This window comes from Rattus norvegicus, chromosome 3 (genome assembly GCF_021556685.1).
Source record: "Rattus norvegicus strain SHRSP/BbbUtx chromosome 3, alternate assembly SHRSP_T2T, whole genome shotgun sequence".
In the NCBI taxonomy this organism is placed as follows: Eukaryota; Metazoa; Chordata; class Mammalia; order Rodentia; family Muridae; genus Rattus; species Rattus norvegicus.
This window is the reverse complement of record NC_141536.1, coordinates 95214324-95231364: the sequence shown is the minus strand read 5'-3', so window position 1 is coordinate 95231364 and position 17041 is coordinate 95214324. Positions and strand designations below refer to the sequence as shown.

Sequence of the window (17041 nt, the reverse complement as noted above, 5' to 3'; positions counted from 1 at the left end):
TCAGGACATAGTCTCTCAGAGCTCTTTGCTTGACATACTAGTCACTATAGATATAACCTTGGTGCTTGTAACAGTTCAGTGGCTAGTTAAAAACCCCACAGGATCATCTGCCTGGTAACTGCCACCCCTTAAAGAAGTCATATGAAGGATGGATTTAGTATTCAATCTAAACTTTGAAGAACAGTGATTCTGTGATGATTCAAGGCCCTTGTTGGATGCCAGCAGCTTGATTTTGAACTTCTTAGCTTCCAGAACTGCTACAAATATAGCTTGCAGTGTTGTTGCTAATGCAGTAGACTATGACACCATTCCATCTTTTGCAATACAACTTCGAGTTAAAGAGCATAAAAAACATGCTCTTTAACTTATTTGAAAAAAAAAAAAAGCAGAATCTAAAATGCTATTTTACAGAAACCTGTTTTACGGTCTTAATAAAAATGACCAATATTATTAATGTGTGAAAATTGTTTCAATTTGTTAAACAAAAAATTTTTTTATCAAATCCCTAATCATAACTATGCTTTCTTAATGATACTTTCATTTTTTCTTATCTAGTTTTTATTTATAGTCAAACTTACCTCTGCAATTGTCTAGACTCAAGAGGGGAAAGACATGAAACCCAAGGAACATTAGCATGGACAGAAATTACCAGGTGTTCTGAACAGAGAACTAGGCTTCTGAGCTACAGAAGAAATGGCTTGTTGGGTAATATGCAAATATTACCTAAACTCAAAAAATGCTCTATGGTTTCCACAATACTCACACCTTTCACTTTGCCAGAGACGTTTGCCACCTAACCACTCAGTCTTGCTAACACAGGTGAAAAACTGAGCAGCATTTGCCATGGGCATGGTGTATGCTCTCTCAAATTTCAAAGTTCTTACTCTCAAATTTCTCCTCATAGATGGACTTGCCACCAGTGACAGGGTGGCTTCTGAAGTCACCACCCTGGCACAAGAGTCTTGGAAAAATTCTGTGAAAGGAGAAACCCTTTTCTCCAAATCCTTCCCCTGCGGTGCTCAGAACATGTTTTTGGCTGTCTTTGCAACTGCATGTAAACAGCTCAAAGATGCAATGTGTTAGAGAACACATTGGCGCTGGCCATGGCCAGCAAGTGGCAATAGGCGACACCAGTATCTGTAAAGTGGCCAATAACATATATATCAAGTATTACTAGTTCTTTCGTGCTTGGAAATACTTGTGTTAAAAATGGCTAATTTGTTTGGCAGTGCATGCCTGATGCTTTTAATGCCAGCAGTTGGGAGGCAGAGGCAGGTGGATCTCTGTAAGTTCCATGCCAACATGGTCTACAGAGTTAAGTTCTAGAACAGCCAGGACTGTTACACAGAGAAACCAGAAAAGGAGGCAGATTTTCACATTCCTAGTCAAATTATTCAATGCTGAAATGAGATTAAATGAAAAAAAAAATGAAAGGAGAAAGAAAATGCCTGGATACTACAAATGGGGAAATTTTGATAGATAATAAGTTACTTATTATCATAGAATTCTTGTATACAAGAGTATAAATTATGAAGGTTAACTAATCTTCATTATCAACTTGCATAGATTTAGAATCACCATGAAAACACCTCAGGTTATGTTTATAAGGGCATTTTCAGGAGATTCAGTATGCAAGGAAGACCAACACTGAAACTTGCCATTGAGGTCCCAAACTGAGTCAACAGGAAACAGCTATCCAGGCACCAGCAGATGCAGTGTGGACAGCTGTCAGGTATTCATCCCCAGGCTTTTCTGGCCATGAAGGACGGTTCCCTTTTAAGAAGTGTAAGTCAAATGGAACCTTTCCTTCAAATTGATCTTGTCAGAGCAACAAATAACTAACACCAAAGAATAAATGATATGGTCTGTAACTGAACTATTAGTAAGAGTAACCTCTGGGAATACAAACTCACAGCATTTTTGTTCTAGTACAATGCAAATATTTTTACATATTCAAACAGTTCTATATTCTCATAATCATTTCCTCAACATAGTTTTGCTGCAAAATCATTTTTGCCAAGAGAAAATCTCTGATAAAAATTACATTTTAAGAAACTCCCACACAGTTTACGGCATGAGGTAGACAAGAGGCATGCAGTGACTTCCACTGTTTTGTATATGGAGATGTACGCATGGTTGTGATCTACACGAGGAGGATGGACTACAAGTTGCCATGGTTCTCTCCTACTACTGAGGTGCCAGGGGTTGGCTTACGTCGCTACTACCCTACTTCACTGAGACATCTTGCGTCCCTACTTACTAATCTTCTGGTTGTACATGTGGTAAAAAGATTTCTTTTGAAAGATATAATTACCTAAAATAAATTGAAAGGAAAAAAGCTGAAGGTGATTCTTAAAACAGCCAACATAGTAGAAAACTAATCACAAAGAATGGTGAAAAATTATTGGTCCTTCCTTCTCTATGACTGATTTTTATATACCACTAGGAATTGTGAAGATTATTTTGTTTCATGTTTTCTTAATTAGATTTAAAAAAAAAATCGGCTAACTAAAAGCCTTACATCTCATAAGTTGTTGTATGACTCTTAGGTTTGTTGTATGACTATAAAAATTCCTAGAAGGCACAAACTTAAGTGTATTAGGTAAAAATTTGTACTTCAGGCAACACAAGTAGGCCAAGTGGACAAGTAAACAAGGTTAGGTTAGTAAGTTGTAGCTCCTTGTAATCCATACAGTAACAGAAATGATTAAAATGCTTTCTCACCATTTCTATTTATTAAGAAACCTATGGATTGTTTACAAATTTGGTCTAGGTACACAATGGTCCCATAGGAACAAGATAGGAAAAACAAATTTACAAAACTCATGCTTATATAAAATAACATTTAGAGCATATAAGGGATTGCAATAAAACAGGAAAAACAAACTATTTAAAATCTACATCTTTAATATACCAAGTAATAAAATATTACCATATTATTTATGGTGAGTATTTAAACAATATTTACAATGTTATGGATATATATCTACATTTTTACACCAAAATTTTAGAAAGTAAAATCACGTGTATGAATATACCAACATATTGACACACAGCAGAAGACCAAAACATCTTGGCCATAACTATGACTTCTAAAGTCTCTTTATTTTTGAAAATAATAAGGGCAGTTTAATTTTCTATTTTTTCTACAATGTTCCAATCAAGTTCTGGTAAAGTACAAGTAAATTGGCATCATGGTGACTTAGAGAGATTTTCAAGAGTACCAAATATCTGAGAAATGGGAAACATACCCTGTTGTAATTTTATATTTATTTTAAATACAAAAGTCTCATTTTGCTGCTGAAAATATTTGAGCAAACAGTTTTAGATGGTCTCCTTTCACAGACTTGAAATACATTTCTGAAGAAACAAATACCATACAAAGGACATTGATTCTTCTTATTGTACATTTTCTTTTGAAGTGTTTCTTCTAAATTTTCTAAGCATGTTTGAATTTGTTTTGTTGGTGGTTTTTTTATAGCCTAGAGAAGAAATAAAGACGAATTAAAATAAGGAACTGCTATTCAAAACTTGTTCATCCCACTTAAAACAATTCATTGACACAAGTTTATTCTTGAAATTCATGGTTAATTTGAATAATTTAAACTACAACAGATTCCCTGAGGTTTCCAAGTCTTGTTTCAGACCAGGGCTTCCTTTAGACTTTCTCCTCTGTCCCTCTCAGTCTTTCCTTCTCATCCATTCCTTTGTGAATTAGGTTAGAAACACAGAAATAACTTCTATCGGGGATTCCTAATTGCCACACAGGGCTGGGACTCGAAGTACTTTCTACCAATGACCCCACAGGCACCACACTATTACAGGGATACATGGTAGCCAACAGTAACCAAAGAATAGAACAGCCAGCCAAGAAAGTAATTGTTAAATCTAAAATAATAAAATAATTGTTAAATCTAAAACACCTAGGAAATTGTGGTACACTGCAAAAAACAAAACTATGAGTAATAGGAATAGAAGAAGAATACCAGACCAAAGAGGCATAGAAAAAATATTTATATATTTTATATTTATATATATTTATATAATGTATATTATTTTTTAAAAAATCATAGGAAAATTTCCCCAATCTAAAAGAGGAGATAGCTCAAAACGGTCAAGCATACAAACAACCAAACAGAGGACTAGGAAAAATTTCCTCAGGGTACACAATAATCAAATGCTAAATGTACAGAATGTGCAGAAAGAAGTAAAGGCATAAAAAGGAAAGTCTACTAGAAAGACACTCGCGTTCTCCACAGAAACTTTGAAAGCCAGAAGGTCCTAGACATATGCTCAACAAAGAGAGAGACTGCGGATGCCAGTTAAGACTGCCATACCCAGCGAAACCATTAACCACAATAAGATGAAGAAAAGCATTTCATAATAAAACCAAATTTAAACATTTGTGCTCCAAGGAAGGCAGTAGAGGAAAACTTCAATCTAAAGAGACTAACCTCACCCAAGAAGACACTAGGAGTAAATCATCCCAGAGCAGTAAACCAAAGTAAGAAAAGAACCACACTGTTATAACAAAGTAAGAGAAATCCTTAAGCACAGCTCACTGGCAACTCTCAATATCAACAGCCTCAATTTCCCAATAAAAAGTCACAAGTGCATCTAAACAATATACCTTATCATCATAGATAGCACTTAAAGGATTTAGAAAGGTATTCCAATAGACCCAAGTAGCAAGCAGGGGAGCAATTTTAATATCTGACAAAATTAACTAATCAGAAGAGATATGGAAGACACTCTATGCTCATGAAAGAAAAAGGCCAAGAGAATATTGCAAGTGTAAACATCTGTGTACCAAATACAATGGCACCCAAGTTCATAAAAGAAACACTACTACAACTATAAAACCACATATTTACTCTCCCACAGTGATAATTCCGTTTTTAATTATCTTCTATTAAAGTTGATACCTCAAGCACTCCATTATCTTTAACAATTTTAAAACCTACACAATAGACATATTCTTTAAAGAGGTAAACAAGCATCATTCATTATCATTGGAATTAGCAAAATTATTGAAAACAAATAAAGAAAAGGGTTTCATTTTAATCAGAGGCATATATGTTATATCATGAGACTCCTTTAAATTCAAAGAGCTCTCAGTTTCTTCAGAGAAGAACCCTTCTCATTAATCTGCATATTTCTTTTAGGAAATAGCATAAGATGAATGTTTAATAAATCAGTAGCTTTTGAAGGAAGTCATAGTGCTGGAGAGACAGGTCTGGCTGGGCCTTGTGGTCTAGAACTGGTTGATACAATACCTTCATAGTGAAACAGAAAGCCGTTTGCTGCCAAGGATACATGTCTTCCCCACATGTGGTTGAGGGTATATCTGATCCTTTATTAATATCTTTTTCAGCTTATCACTGGGAGTCATAATATACTTAGAGCACGTAACAAGGTAAAGATTATATAGTAATTACATAAGTGACTCAGAGGCCAAATTTCAAAAACACAAGGGCAGAGAAATATATACATATACAATATATTTAGACATAACTGATTGCATTATAATACATTCAACTTCATTTCAGTTATTAGATCTTTCAATATGAGGTAATCTATTTAACAAAGAAGGAATGCGGAGTAACAAGTTGGGAATCTAGTTCTGACTGGCTCCACTTTAGCATGTGTGAACTCCTTAACATCTGCTTCACAATGTAACTTGTTTCCTTTTCTATTATGTATAAAAGTCATACCTATCCTGCCACAAAACATAAAGGGAAATGTTTATGAAAACATAAAACCAAGTTACTATGGCAGAAGATTATGTAATTAAATATCAGATTAACAGCTTAGACATACCCACTCTCAGTCTGTTTTCTCGGATGAGCTTAACACTTGAATTATCCTGTCGAATGCGTTTGGCAAGTCCACAACTTTCATCAGATTTTAATGAAGCATCTGATGTAGAACTTGAGAGAAAAAGTTTACAGTTAGTTAAGGCACTCAAAACTATCGGTAGCAGTTGTGTAGACTATTTCCCAGGTGATGTGTCACAATGAGCATAAGCACTTTTGTTATCCACACTGTGGAGATATGTCACACGGAGTGAAATGCACTGGTGCCAAAGGTTGAAAACAAGAAAAAAGAAAAAATTCTTAAGATTAAATTTCATTCCCAATTTCATCAGATAAAATCCAGTTTGGTAGATTTTGGAATATCAAGGGCTTTTAGGCTCAAATTTTCTTTTTTTAAAAAAGTGAAACAATTTGTGAATAGTAGATAAAGTATACATGAGATATGTTAATATTTTAAGACTATATTAGAACATATATACCCTAAATATGTACATGAAGTCTCCTAAGTGGAAAATACCAGAACTTATTATTCTCAAGCTCATCTATCTTTAATTGGGGGAAAGGAAGATTATAGAGAAGTAATTATGTACACATCTATCATTAATCTTTTTTAACCTTAGTTAATGGCAGGATATAATTATTAATACCAGAGGGAATGTAATAGAACAGTAACTAATAGTCTGTGAACAGTCAAGTTACTTTCTATATTATATTCTTCAATATTATTTCACATTACTGGTTTCTCACGTGCTAGTCATTAACATATTTATACCCACAAATACACTATTTATGCAACTAGACATTTCTGAGAAAACATGTATTCAATAATGACTATGTTTACATTTTAAGAACATTCTCAGTATAAACATTTGCAACATCTGAATAAAAACATGGGAACATGTAGAGACCCAGAAAACAGTATTAATCAGCGAGAAGAATGACAAAATTGAGACACCAAGGTCGTTCTGAAGTGGGTTAACCAATGCTGATGGTTCGCTATGGAACACAGTGAGTCAGACTAATTGCCCAATTCTGACTGACACCTGAGCAAAGGACAGGAGTCCCGACGGCTCACAGACTACTATTCCAGCACTGACACCGAGTGCGGCCCTGAAATCACAGATGGGATTAAACATAAAATATGCTTTGTTTTCCCCTAAACAAGTACCTCAGATAAACTTCCACTTTTGCCTAAAGGAAGTAGGTTATGACTTTTATATGGAAAATCCAACTGCCAGAATCAGTTGTCTTCTATACATGGGAAATTATTATGCAAAATAAGTGTTGTCTGAACACCAAGCTCTGCTTATTGTATGACATGTGGTCTTCTAAGCATGTCTACTAAGTAGCTCACAGTAGGCAGCACATATGTCATGGGCATACTGGATAAAGGAATGTCTTAGTGGGATCTAAGAGAGCACAAGATCTCACACTAATCAGAATGGCATGCAAAGAAAATGTAAATTGTCAATTTCTGAGATTTTCCATTGCTTTCCAATCTTGGTTGAATCCTGGTCATTGAAACACTGAAAGCAAAAGCATGGGGTGAGGGGATGACTGCATTACTTGTGCAAGTCACAGACAGTCAGGAAAAATCAATTCATCTATCTATACGCTTCAAGTTTCCTTTGCTCTGTGTTTTGGAAGGGCAAGATAGGCTTCTAAATGCAAGAGAAAACACTTTATGAAGTGTGAATAACTATGCTAGTTGTAAATTGGTGTCCAGTAGCCCAAATGTAACAAGTCCATGGAAGAAAACAAGAAACGTCTAAGAGTTAACATTACCTGTTATACTTTTCTCTCGACTGGAAAGAAAAAGGGATAGTAAAAGAAAGACCATTTCATATTTAGTTAGTATGTTTTGTGATTGTACTTATGATATGCTAAAAAACTTAGGCTACTTTTATATTAATCTCATTTGTGACTTGTAGTAGTTCTTCAAATGGTGACTTAATGGCCTTTACCAATTTAGGAAACTAGGAGCCATAATCTTATCATTTCCCCCCTATTCTTTCTCTTCTTTTGGAGACTGAAAATATGTATTTCCAGAAAGGTAGGGTTCTATAAGTCTCTCCCACATGTTTGTTTTCCTTCTGTTCCTTTCTTTATTTGTTTAGGCATTTTTCTCCACAGTTTCTACTCTCCAGTTCACTCATACTCTCTTTTGCTGTGACTAATCCATTAAACTAGTTGACCTGAGTTTTAAATTTCAGTAAATTCTATTTTTGTGGTTCTAGGATATCTTTTTGATTAATTTTGACAGAATACAGATTTTTGGTCATTCTTCTATGTTATCTACTCTCTGAAATGAATCATGGTTACAATCAATAGGTCACACTTGTTAATCATTACCCATATCATCTGTGGTTCATTGTTCCTCTGATTGGTTGGTTTCCTTTAAGTCATTTGGTTGTGTATCTTGACATTCCATTATTTTGTCGTAATATTATGTATGAATATTTGCATAAGTGCCAGATAGCATATTCTAGAGATTAGAAGTTTTGGTTTAGACACATGTGGAATGGATATAGAACATCTGAATTTACCAAAGATTGAGTTGGTCTAAGATCTGTTTCAGGCTTTCAAAAACTGGTTTATTTCTACTTTGTTCTACTCCTAGGCTGCAGCACATCAAATATTTTCTAATAAAATCCTTGGGTGTTTAAAAGGTCTCCTTCCATATCTTTTGACCTTAACCTTTGTACCCCAGGAAGCCAACCTCTGCTTATTGCAGTGGTCTTTTAGCAGCCACTTTCAGTTTGATTCTCAACAGACCTTAGCAGATAGCAAGCCTTAAAGGCAAAGACTGCACAGAATGACTTGGGTCCCAAGCTCAGGGATAGCTGCCAATCACTTGAGTGCCTTTTGTTCGTTCTCTCGCCTTATGCTATGAACTGGGAAGTCCTAACATAAAGGGAGTGTGGTAAATTAAAGTTGGTTCTGGTAGCATGTTGTTTTCTTGGATGTTACATTTTCAAGTCTTTGGCTACCATGGTTGTTTGCCAAAGCCTTCAACAAGTGGTTAGTTGCATTTTATTTAGCTGCTACAATTGAACAACAATTGTAATTGTTCCTGCTTGGTGGCTTGGTCTAAGTTACAGTGTCAAGGAGAAATAGCACACTTCCTTATATTGGGCATGTATCATTAAAAGAACTGAATTCTAGGAGCAAAGAAACTCAAGACAAATAAACAATTGTCACCAGAATAAAAGTAGGAAGTAAGTGACACTTTTGGAAGTTAGAAGACTTTTCAATTTATTTTCAATAACCTAAAAGTGGTATACTTTGTGTAAATTTCAAGTGGAAATTATTGGGCTTCACTCAAGGTTCCCTTCAATAACAAAAATCCAGGGCTTCACTGAGCACTTAGTGGAGATAATTAAATAGGAACTGAGTCTACCAATGATAAAAAGTCATGGAAAATCAAAGTATGAACATGATCTTATATAGAGACGGTAACAGTCCATCTTAATCATACCTCATGAATTTCCACTTCCTCTTTGCAGCAGTGGTCATCGCCATGTAGGATGGCACACTTGTTGATACAGACCTAGAATCCTTCGTTGGAAATGAGGAAGACTCCACCCTAAATATTAAAAATGAAGAATCAAAGAGAAGAAAATTGCTTTACACTGTACGAATAAAAGTGAGTTACACTTCTAAAATAAGAAAATCATTGATATTAATATATATATATAAGATATTCCTACATAAGATAAACATTTTAAAAGCACCAGTTAGAGACGCTCTCAATAGATTTCTACATTTCTTAGAATAAAGAAATATAGAGGTATTTCTCTTCCCATATTTAGATCGGATGTTATTTTGTAGTTGAATGCTTACTTAAATGACATCATTCATTCAATAATATATTAAATGTCTGACTATGCTGAATTGTGGACATTCCTCATCGATCAGGAAGCAAGGTAGTCTTTTTCATTGGTGGCTTAGGATACACAGCATCAGAATATGGAGAAAAATTGAAATACTTCTTAAGGTTTCTTCTAGCTTAAGGAAGGTCAATCATGTTAGAATACAAAATTTGTCATTTTAAAAAGTGGCTAGTGTATCCATATTCAACTAAAATGCAGTAAACAAGCACCTTTTATATCAAACAGAGGACACTTGATTTATGAAATAAACCTCCAATATAAACAAAGAAGAAAAAGGAAGCGATGAGTTTGAAAGACTTTGGTAAAAGAGAAAACAATGGCGGTAAAGCATTCTGCTTTTGTACCTGTGTAAAGTGCTTTTGCTGCTCGGTAGTGGTTCAGGCAAATTATTTTTCAAGCTTTTGATACCATCACATATAGCAGATGTAGAGTACAAACCCTCTTTACACTCGGTTCTGCTGAGAGGAGATTCTGTTCTACACAGTGCTTTCAGGGAATTATCATTCATTCCATTTGCAGAATGTGAGGACGCTCTTGCTAAGGGTGGAGAGAGGTCCTGAACAGTTCTTCTGCTGTCCTCTGGGGTGTAAACAATAGGCTGAAGTTCTTTGCTAAAAGAATCATTAAGCTGTGTCCTTTCAGACAGTGCAGACTTCTGAGTATGTTTTACTTTCAATGGAGAAGGTATTAATTTTCTTTTGGTTCTTCTTTGTGGAGTAATCTTAAGTATGCTAGGGTCACTCATGGATGAGCCTGTGCAACGAAAGTACAAAGTTAAAAAGTTCAATGTTGCATCAATAGTCACTCCAAAAGTCACAACAGTTAAGAAAAATAAAATAACCAAGAACATAAATTTGATAGAAATCTTAAAGAAAATAAGTAGGAAAGGAATACAGTATGATTAATTTTTAACAGCCTTAGTAGTAAATTTACTAATATAAAGTAGCCATTTTTAGATATTAGTTAATCATAAGATTAAGTTTCCAATCATTTCTATCAATTCACAAGCAATTTCCAGCATTCATGTTTCCTTTAGAGCTAAGAACAAGTATTTAATATTTGTAGGTATAGATATGAATACTTATCCTACTGGGAATCAATACTACCTCACTAGGACTAAGTGGCATTCTTGTTTAGTAGGCAATAACCAAGAAAGCTCCACTTCCCTTTGTGTTTGTCAGAACCTCCATGGATTCTATGTTTTAAAAATACATATGATTAAAAGCACTGTGATTGTACAATCCTTTTACTTAAGGGCTTTCATTAAACTTTAACAGAAACACACTAATTTTTGGTGCCTGATACAAAATTAAAAACAAATTGTTCTAGTAAACTTAAAGTTCTCAGAGACCTAGAAATGCTCACCCTTTAAGTATATACATTTTTCTTTAATGTCTTATACTAATGTCCAATGACACTGTTTATAACAATATACTTTGTGAATGCTAATATACTCATTTTACATTTGGTATTCTGCCTGCATGATTGGGATGAACTTCAAGAGACCTGACATGAGATATTAGCTTAGTGAATATTGCTCATAGAAAACAAACTATGTATTATTTCCATGTCTTTTTAAAATCAGGAAAAGCTCCCAATTGATGTTACATTTGCTTTATTAATTAATACTATTTAAATACAGATAATAGAACATATGTATTTTATTAAGTCAATTGAGAACTTCTAAGGTAAAATACATGTATGGTGAGGTCATTACCAGTACATGCATTATTCTTATTATGATAGTTGTCAATTACCCTCTAGGAAATACAATTTAAAAACAGGAAGAAAAAATGATTTCCATTCTACTAAGGAATTTGACTTTTCTGAGAACTAGACAAATGAGATCTAGATCTTAAAATAATTTTCCACTCCCTTTAACATGACATTTGTCAAATTTTCCATTACCAGATATTTTTATACTAATGCCGCAGTGTAAAGACAGTCACTTTTCTCCACTGAGCTGCTACCACCAATTTGGTGGCTAATAATAGCTAGAAGATTAACTTCTTTTCCCATGAGAGACACAGGGGTATAGAAGACAGAAAACTATATTGAGGATAGAGAACTGAGTTGCAAGTCAGGAGACTTGAATTCTATTTCTGGTTTTACCAAAGACCCAGTGAGTGACCTTGGGTAACTCACTTTAAGTAGTGTGCACATTAATACATTAATACCTTGTATCATATCATTGCATAGAAAAGAGATTTTCCAGGATTAGATAACAGGAACATTTAGGGTTCAATGCAATGCTCTGGAAATAAAAAAGTGCTTCAAATTAAAGAATTATAAATTTAATAAGGTGGTAGTTTACTTTCCAACACTTTATCAATAATCATTTCAGTTATCTCTAAATAAATGTATTTCAAACATCTTTCACATGATACAAAGTTTATCAAGATTGATCATAAATTACAAAATAAACCTATGTGTTATTGAAAGAACAGGATGTATTATTTGCCATTCAAGTATAATAATACACAAAACGTAGCAAAATGGCAGGTTAAATCTCAAGAGATAAAGACAGCCAGAGGTACCACTTTTCTTCTGTCTATAGTAGGCGTGATCTCTGCAGTGAGACCTGGCTATTTTTTTTTTTTTATAGCAAATAGCATATGAAAAGGCGAATCTCTGATAAGACACAGAACAAAAGATAGCCACCAGTTTTCTGGGATAATCTAAACATAGACTCAACATCAAATTTTGTATGACCATAATGATAATTGGTTAGAGAAAGAAATAATAATGTCATAATGGTTTATACTTAGCTATAATTCTGTAATCTTTTAAATTAAGTTGAAGGGCAGACATGGAGCTGTAGTAAACATGATCAGATACTGATTACTGTGCTTGGCTTGAAAGAGATACTATGAATATATACAACATATATGAGATACAGAGCCTTTCTTCTCAGTTCTCAATTTTATTTAATTTAGATAAAATATTGAGGTGGTAGTCAGTTTAAGATCACCTAGGTTGACTAGTTCATAAGAAAATTTTAGGAAATAGCAAAAACAAAACAAATATTTAAACATTTCCACAAAAATTAAACATTCAACTTACTGCAATTATATATAACGTTAGGACCCACTTAATTAAATCTAAAAATACACAAGATATGGCATTTCATTTTGAATAAGATTTCTACACTATAAAATGATTATTCGTTAGCTAGTGTGGATACTTTAGAAAGGTACAACAAGTGGAAAATGTCAGGTTAAGGTTACCATAGAGTAACTTTAAAATCCAGTGAATATGCTAGACCTGTGTTGATAAAAATAATATGCTGTACTTTTCCATTAGAAGAAAGGGCTATACAGTACATTTCCAGAAGAGCTGTCTTGTGGCAGATGCATCTAACTCAGCCTGAGAAAATGTTGTCTATCAAGTGGAGATAATGTTATTGTCCTAGAGTTCCTATTCCTGCACAAACATCATGACCAAGATTGGGGAGGAAAGGGTTTATTCAGCCTACACTTCCACATTGCTGATCATCACCAAAGGAAGTCAGGACTGGAACTCAAGCAGGTCAGAAAGCAGGAGCTGATGCAGAGGCTATGGAGGAATGTTTCTTACTGGCTTGCTTCCCCTGACTCGCTCAGCTTGCTTTCTTATAGAACCCAAGACCACCAGCCCGGGATGGCACCCCCCACAATGGGCTGGGTCCTCCCACCTTGACCACTAGCTGAGAAAATGCCTTACAGCTGGATCTCATGAAGCCATTTCCACAACTGAGGCTCCTTTTCTGTGACAACTCTAGCTTGTGTCAAGTTGACACACAAAACTAGCCAGTACAGTTATCTATCAAAGTTCCATAATTCTCAAGCTTAGACTATAGACATGATAAGAAGGAAACTGAAAGTAGATTATATCCTTTTATCCATGTCTTTTTTTATAAAAAGCCTGAAAAGGTTGCACATATATATAATCCTAGCCCTCAGGAGGCTAAGGTAAAGGACACTTGAGAATTCAGTCTGAGCTATATAGCAAGATCTGTGAACAAACAAACGAATGAATGGGCAAGAGATAAAGCAGGAAAATCAGCAAGCAGCCTACCTCTACAGCTCATGTGAAGACAGTGAGAGTAGGGCATCACAACAGTGACGGAGAAGTGTGGGAAACATGTTAGAATCAAGATAGTATACAAATGGTATAAAGTATATCCATAACATATTCAAAACCACAAATGGTTAGCTGTCCATAGGAGTAAGTCATCTCTTAGTATCAGTGGAAAGTGATTCCAAGATGGTGCTCAAAATTTCCAGCCATCAAAACTAATTCTCTTATAAAATGTGGTTGGCAGGTGGGGATGGGTATCACTGTGTTGTCCAAGGTCCTACTGAGGTAAGATTCAGATGATCCCTGTGTTTCTGCCTCCTGACTGGGACATGGGAGAGTACACCTCTATGCTTAGGCTTTCATAAATATAAGGGGATGCCAGGTAATGCAGGAACTGCATTCTCAGTACTACACAGTGCTGGGCCTCTACTACACACGAAGGGTTAAATCAATTAGGGAATAACCAAATCAAACACAGAACATTCCACATTTCACTATTACATAAAGCCATCGTTTATGGCTTGTTATCCAGACAATAACTTTTTAGTAAAGTGATATACAGACCTTTTAAGCATCATAATCTTAATTTTGACAAAACAAAGCAAGTTCAATTACCAACATCCACTTCAGGTGGATCGCAACCATCTGTGACTGCAGCTGACACGCTCTTCTGACATAAACCCACAGACGACATGTGCACATACATACATTTAAAAGTAAATCCTATAGATCTCTCCTGAGAGACACATCCAGAGCATGTCCAATACAGAGGTCAATGCTAGCAGCAAACCACTGAACTGAGAACGTGACCCCCATTGGGGAAATTAGAGGAAGAATTGAAAGAGCTGAAGGGGCTTGCAACCCCACCAACCAGAGCTTCCAGTGACTAAATCATTACCCAAAGACTATACATGGGCTGACCCAGGGCTCCAACTGCATAGGGAGCAGAGAATAACCTTATTGGGGCACCAGTGGAAGGGGAAGCCCTCGGTCCTGCCAAGGTTGAACCCCCAGTGCAGGGGAATATCAAGGGGGGTGTTAAGGGAGTGTAGATGGGGGGGGCATCTTTATGGAGGAGGGCAAGGGGATAGGGGGCTTATGGACAGGAAACCGGGAAAGGGAATAACATTTGAAACATAAATATATCCAATTAAAAAAAAAGTAAAATGTTAAAAATTTTTTTGCTAAGGTTATAAATAAATAATTGTTGAGTGGTGAATGAAAAAAGTAAAGTTTGGATATTTACCTCTGATTCACCATCTCAAACTTCTCAAATTTGTATTTAAAAGAATACAAAGAAATATGTAGATATAATAAAAGCAACAAATTGGCCACTTACACATTCAAACTGAACTACAGGAGAATTTGACAAAGAAACATATGAAGGATATCAAATATGCCCAGATTGCCTGTACTGCTCAGTGTGTCATTTACTTCTACCCATAATCTACCAGTCCTACTCTAACATCTGTACTGTTCTTCTTTGGAAAGTCTATCTCAGCTGAAATACTTTTAGAAGGTAGAAAAATTTCTCCTCTTCTTACAAGGAATTTAAAAAAAAACATTAGTATAATAATGCTTTGAAAAGAGTTTTTTAATCTTTATTAATAGTTTCCTTTTAGTTCACAGATTTAAGTATTTATGGATATGTATATGACACTGTAACAGAACCACATATATTCATTTTCCTGTTATAATGTGTTGGATCCAGGACAAAAGGTAATACTATAAATAATCTATGATTTATTCCTCATAAATAAAAATTATAATGCTTATCTTAGATGAATCACATACATCCGTAGAAACATACTGTTTCGAAATAATCTATAAATACTAAGATGTTTGCTATGAGCCCTTTAGCATATATTCTAGTAAACAAAGAAGAAAAACATTTTTTTTGCCTATTTTCTTGAATAGTTTTAAAAAATGCAAAAACATTGCTATGATTTTATTTTTTACTTAAGTGTATGTGTGTGGGGATGTATGTGCCTATGTGTGCTGGTGGCCACAGTAGCTATAAGAGGTACGTGAATCCCCTCTAGAGTGACAGGAGGTGGTATGCTATCTGACGTTGAGTGCTGAGACCTGAGGTCAGGTCCTCTGTAAGGACAGTGCACACTCCCGACTCCTGAGCCTCGCACCAGCCCCTGGGTGAAATGTGTTAAGTGATTATCTTAGTAATTATGAAAACTATTTCTTAAGTCAAAATAATATTAATGAGAAGTATGCCAAATAATTTTAAACCAAATGTGTGGTTTTATTTCTTATTAGAGAAGAAACTTGAACTCATGTACAGATGTTTCTCCTAGCAAAATAACTGAAAGTCTCAAAGGTCACAAGTTTAAGATATAGAGTGAGATCAGAGGCCAAATTTAGGCACTTGAGACCTTGTCTTCAAAAAACCAAAACTACCTTCCTTAGCCATTCCACCAACTGCTCCCATACATTCCAAACAAAAACAACTTTCTTCACTGCCTTAGGCTTCAAGCAAAATAAAAGTAATAACAATAAAAATTAAAGTAATATTAACCTTCACCAACATTGACATTTATAGTCATGAAACTAATATGATTCAGCAATCCATATTCTTTACTGAATCTGTTAAATAAAGAGGTAGTGTGATTAGCTATAAACTACCAGAAAAGTCATGTGGGCTACAATTTCAGCCTCAAACAAGAATTTAGTATTAAGCAATCCTAGTGTTCATTTAAGCTTTCTCATATAAAACTCTGCTGTTCAACAGTAAGAAAGTGCATACTTCAGCTCAAAATGTCATTATTATATGCTGTCGGCAAATTTTCAGCCTCTTGTTTTCTAGTTTATTGGGGATTTACCCGGAGAAGCCCAGGTAGATACTCAGGAACATGACATAATGGCAACCAGGATTAACATAATGACTTACATAGACCCAACTCTATGAACAGAAGAGACCACACTAGTTACAAAGTACTATGTAGAGATGCTATCTGTTGTCTATTATTGGGAGAAAAAATAAGTGCACTGATAGTAGATCTCTTTATAATTTAAAGCTGAGCTATGTGAAAATCTTAGCATTTATAACATCCTTGATTCTGAGCACTACAACAAGCAAACTTCCTTAAACCTATAAGGTCTCATAAGGTCGACGTAAATAGGAGATGAGGAAAAAAAATACATGTAACATGTTTGGCTATGACTAGAATTCATGCATGAATAATATATGTATGTATGTATGTATGTATGTATGTATGTATGTGGAAATAACCAGAGAAAAGGAATATCCCTCTCCCCAAT

General features: G+C 35.0%; 1 protein-coding gene across 11 annotated transcripts in view; it reads right to left on the bottom strand.

Annotated features, from left to right (window-relative positions):
• Nucleotides 1–2713: 2713 nt before the first annotated feature.
• The window catches only part of Kif18a (kinesin family member 18A), a 60597-nt gene continuing 46269 nt past the window's right edge, over nucleotides 2714–17041 (bottom strand). For all 11 annotated transcript variants that reach the window (XM_087653293.1, XM_087653291.1, XM_087653288.1 and 8 more), the window contains 4 exon segments: nucleotides 10054–10462; nucleotides 9295–9402; nucleotides 5821–5930; nucleotides 2714–3482 (listed from right to left, as the gene is read on the bottom strand). In XM_087653293.1, coding sequence (XP_087509419.1) covers nucleotides 3400–3482; nucleotides 5821–5930; nucleotides 9295–9402; nucleotides 10054–10462 — 710 coding nt within the window. In that variant the 3' untranslated portion in view covers nucleotides 2714–3399.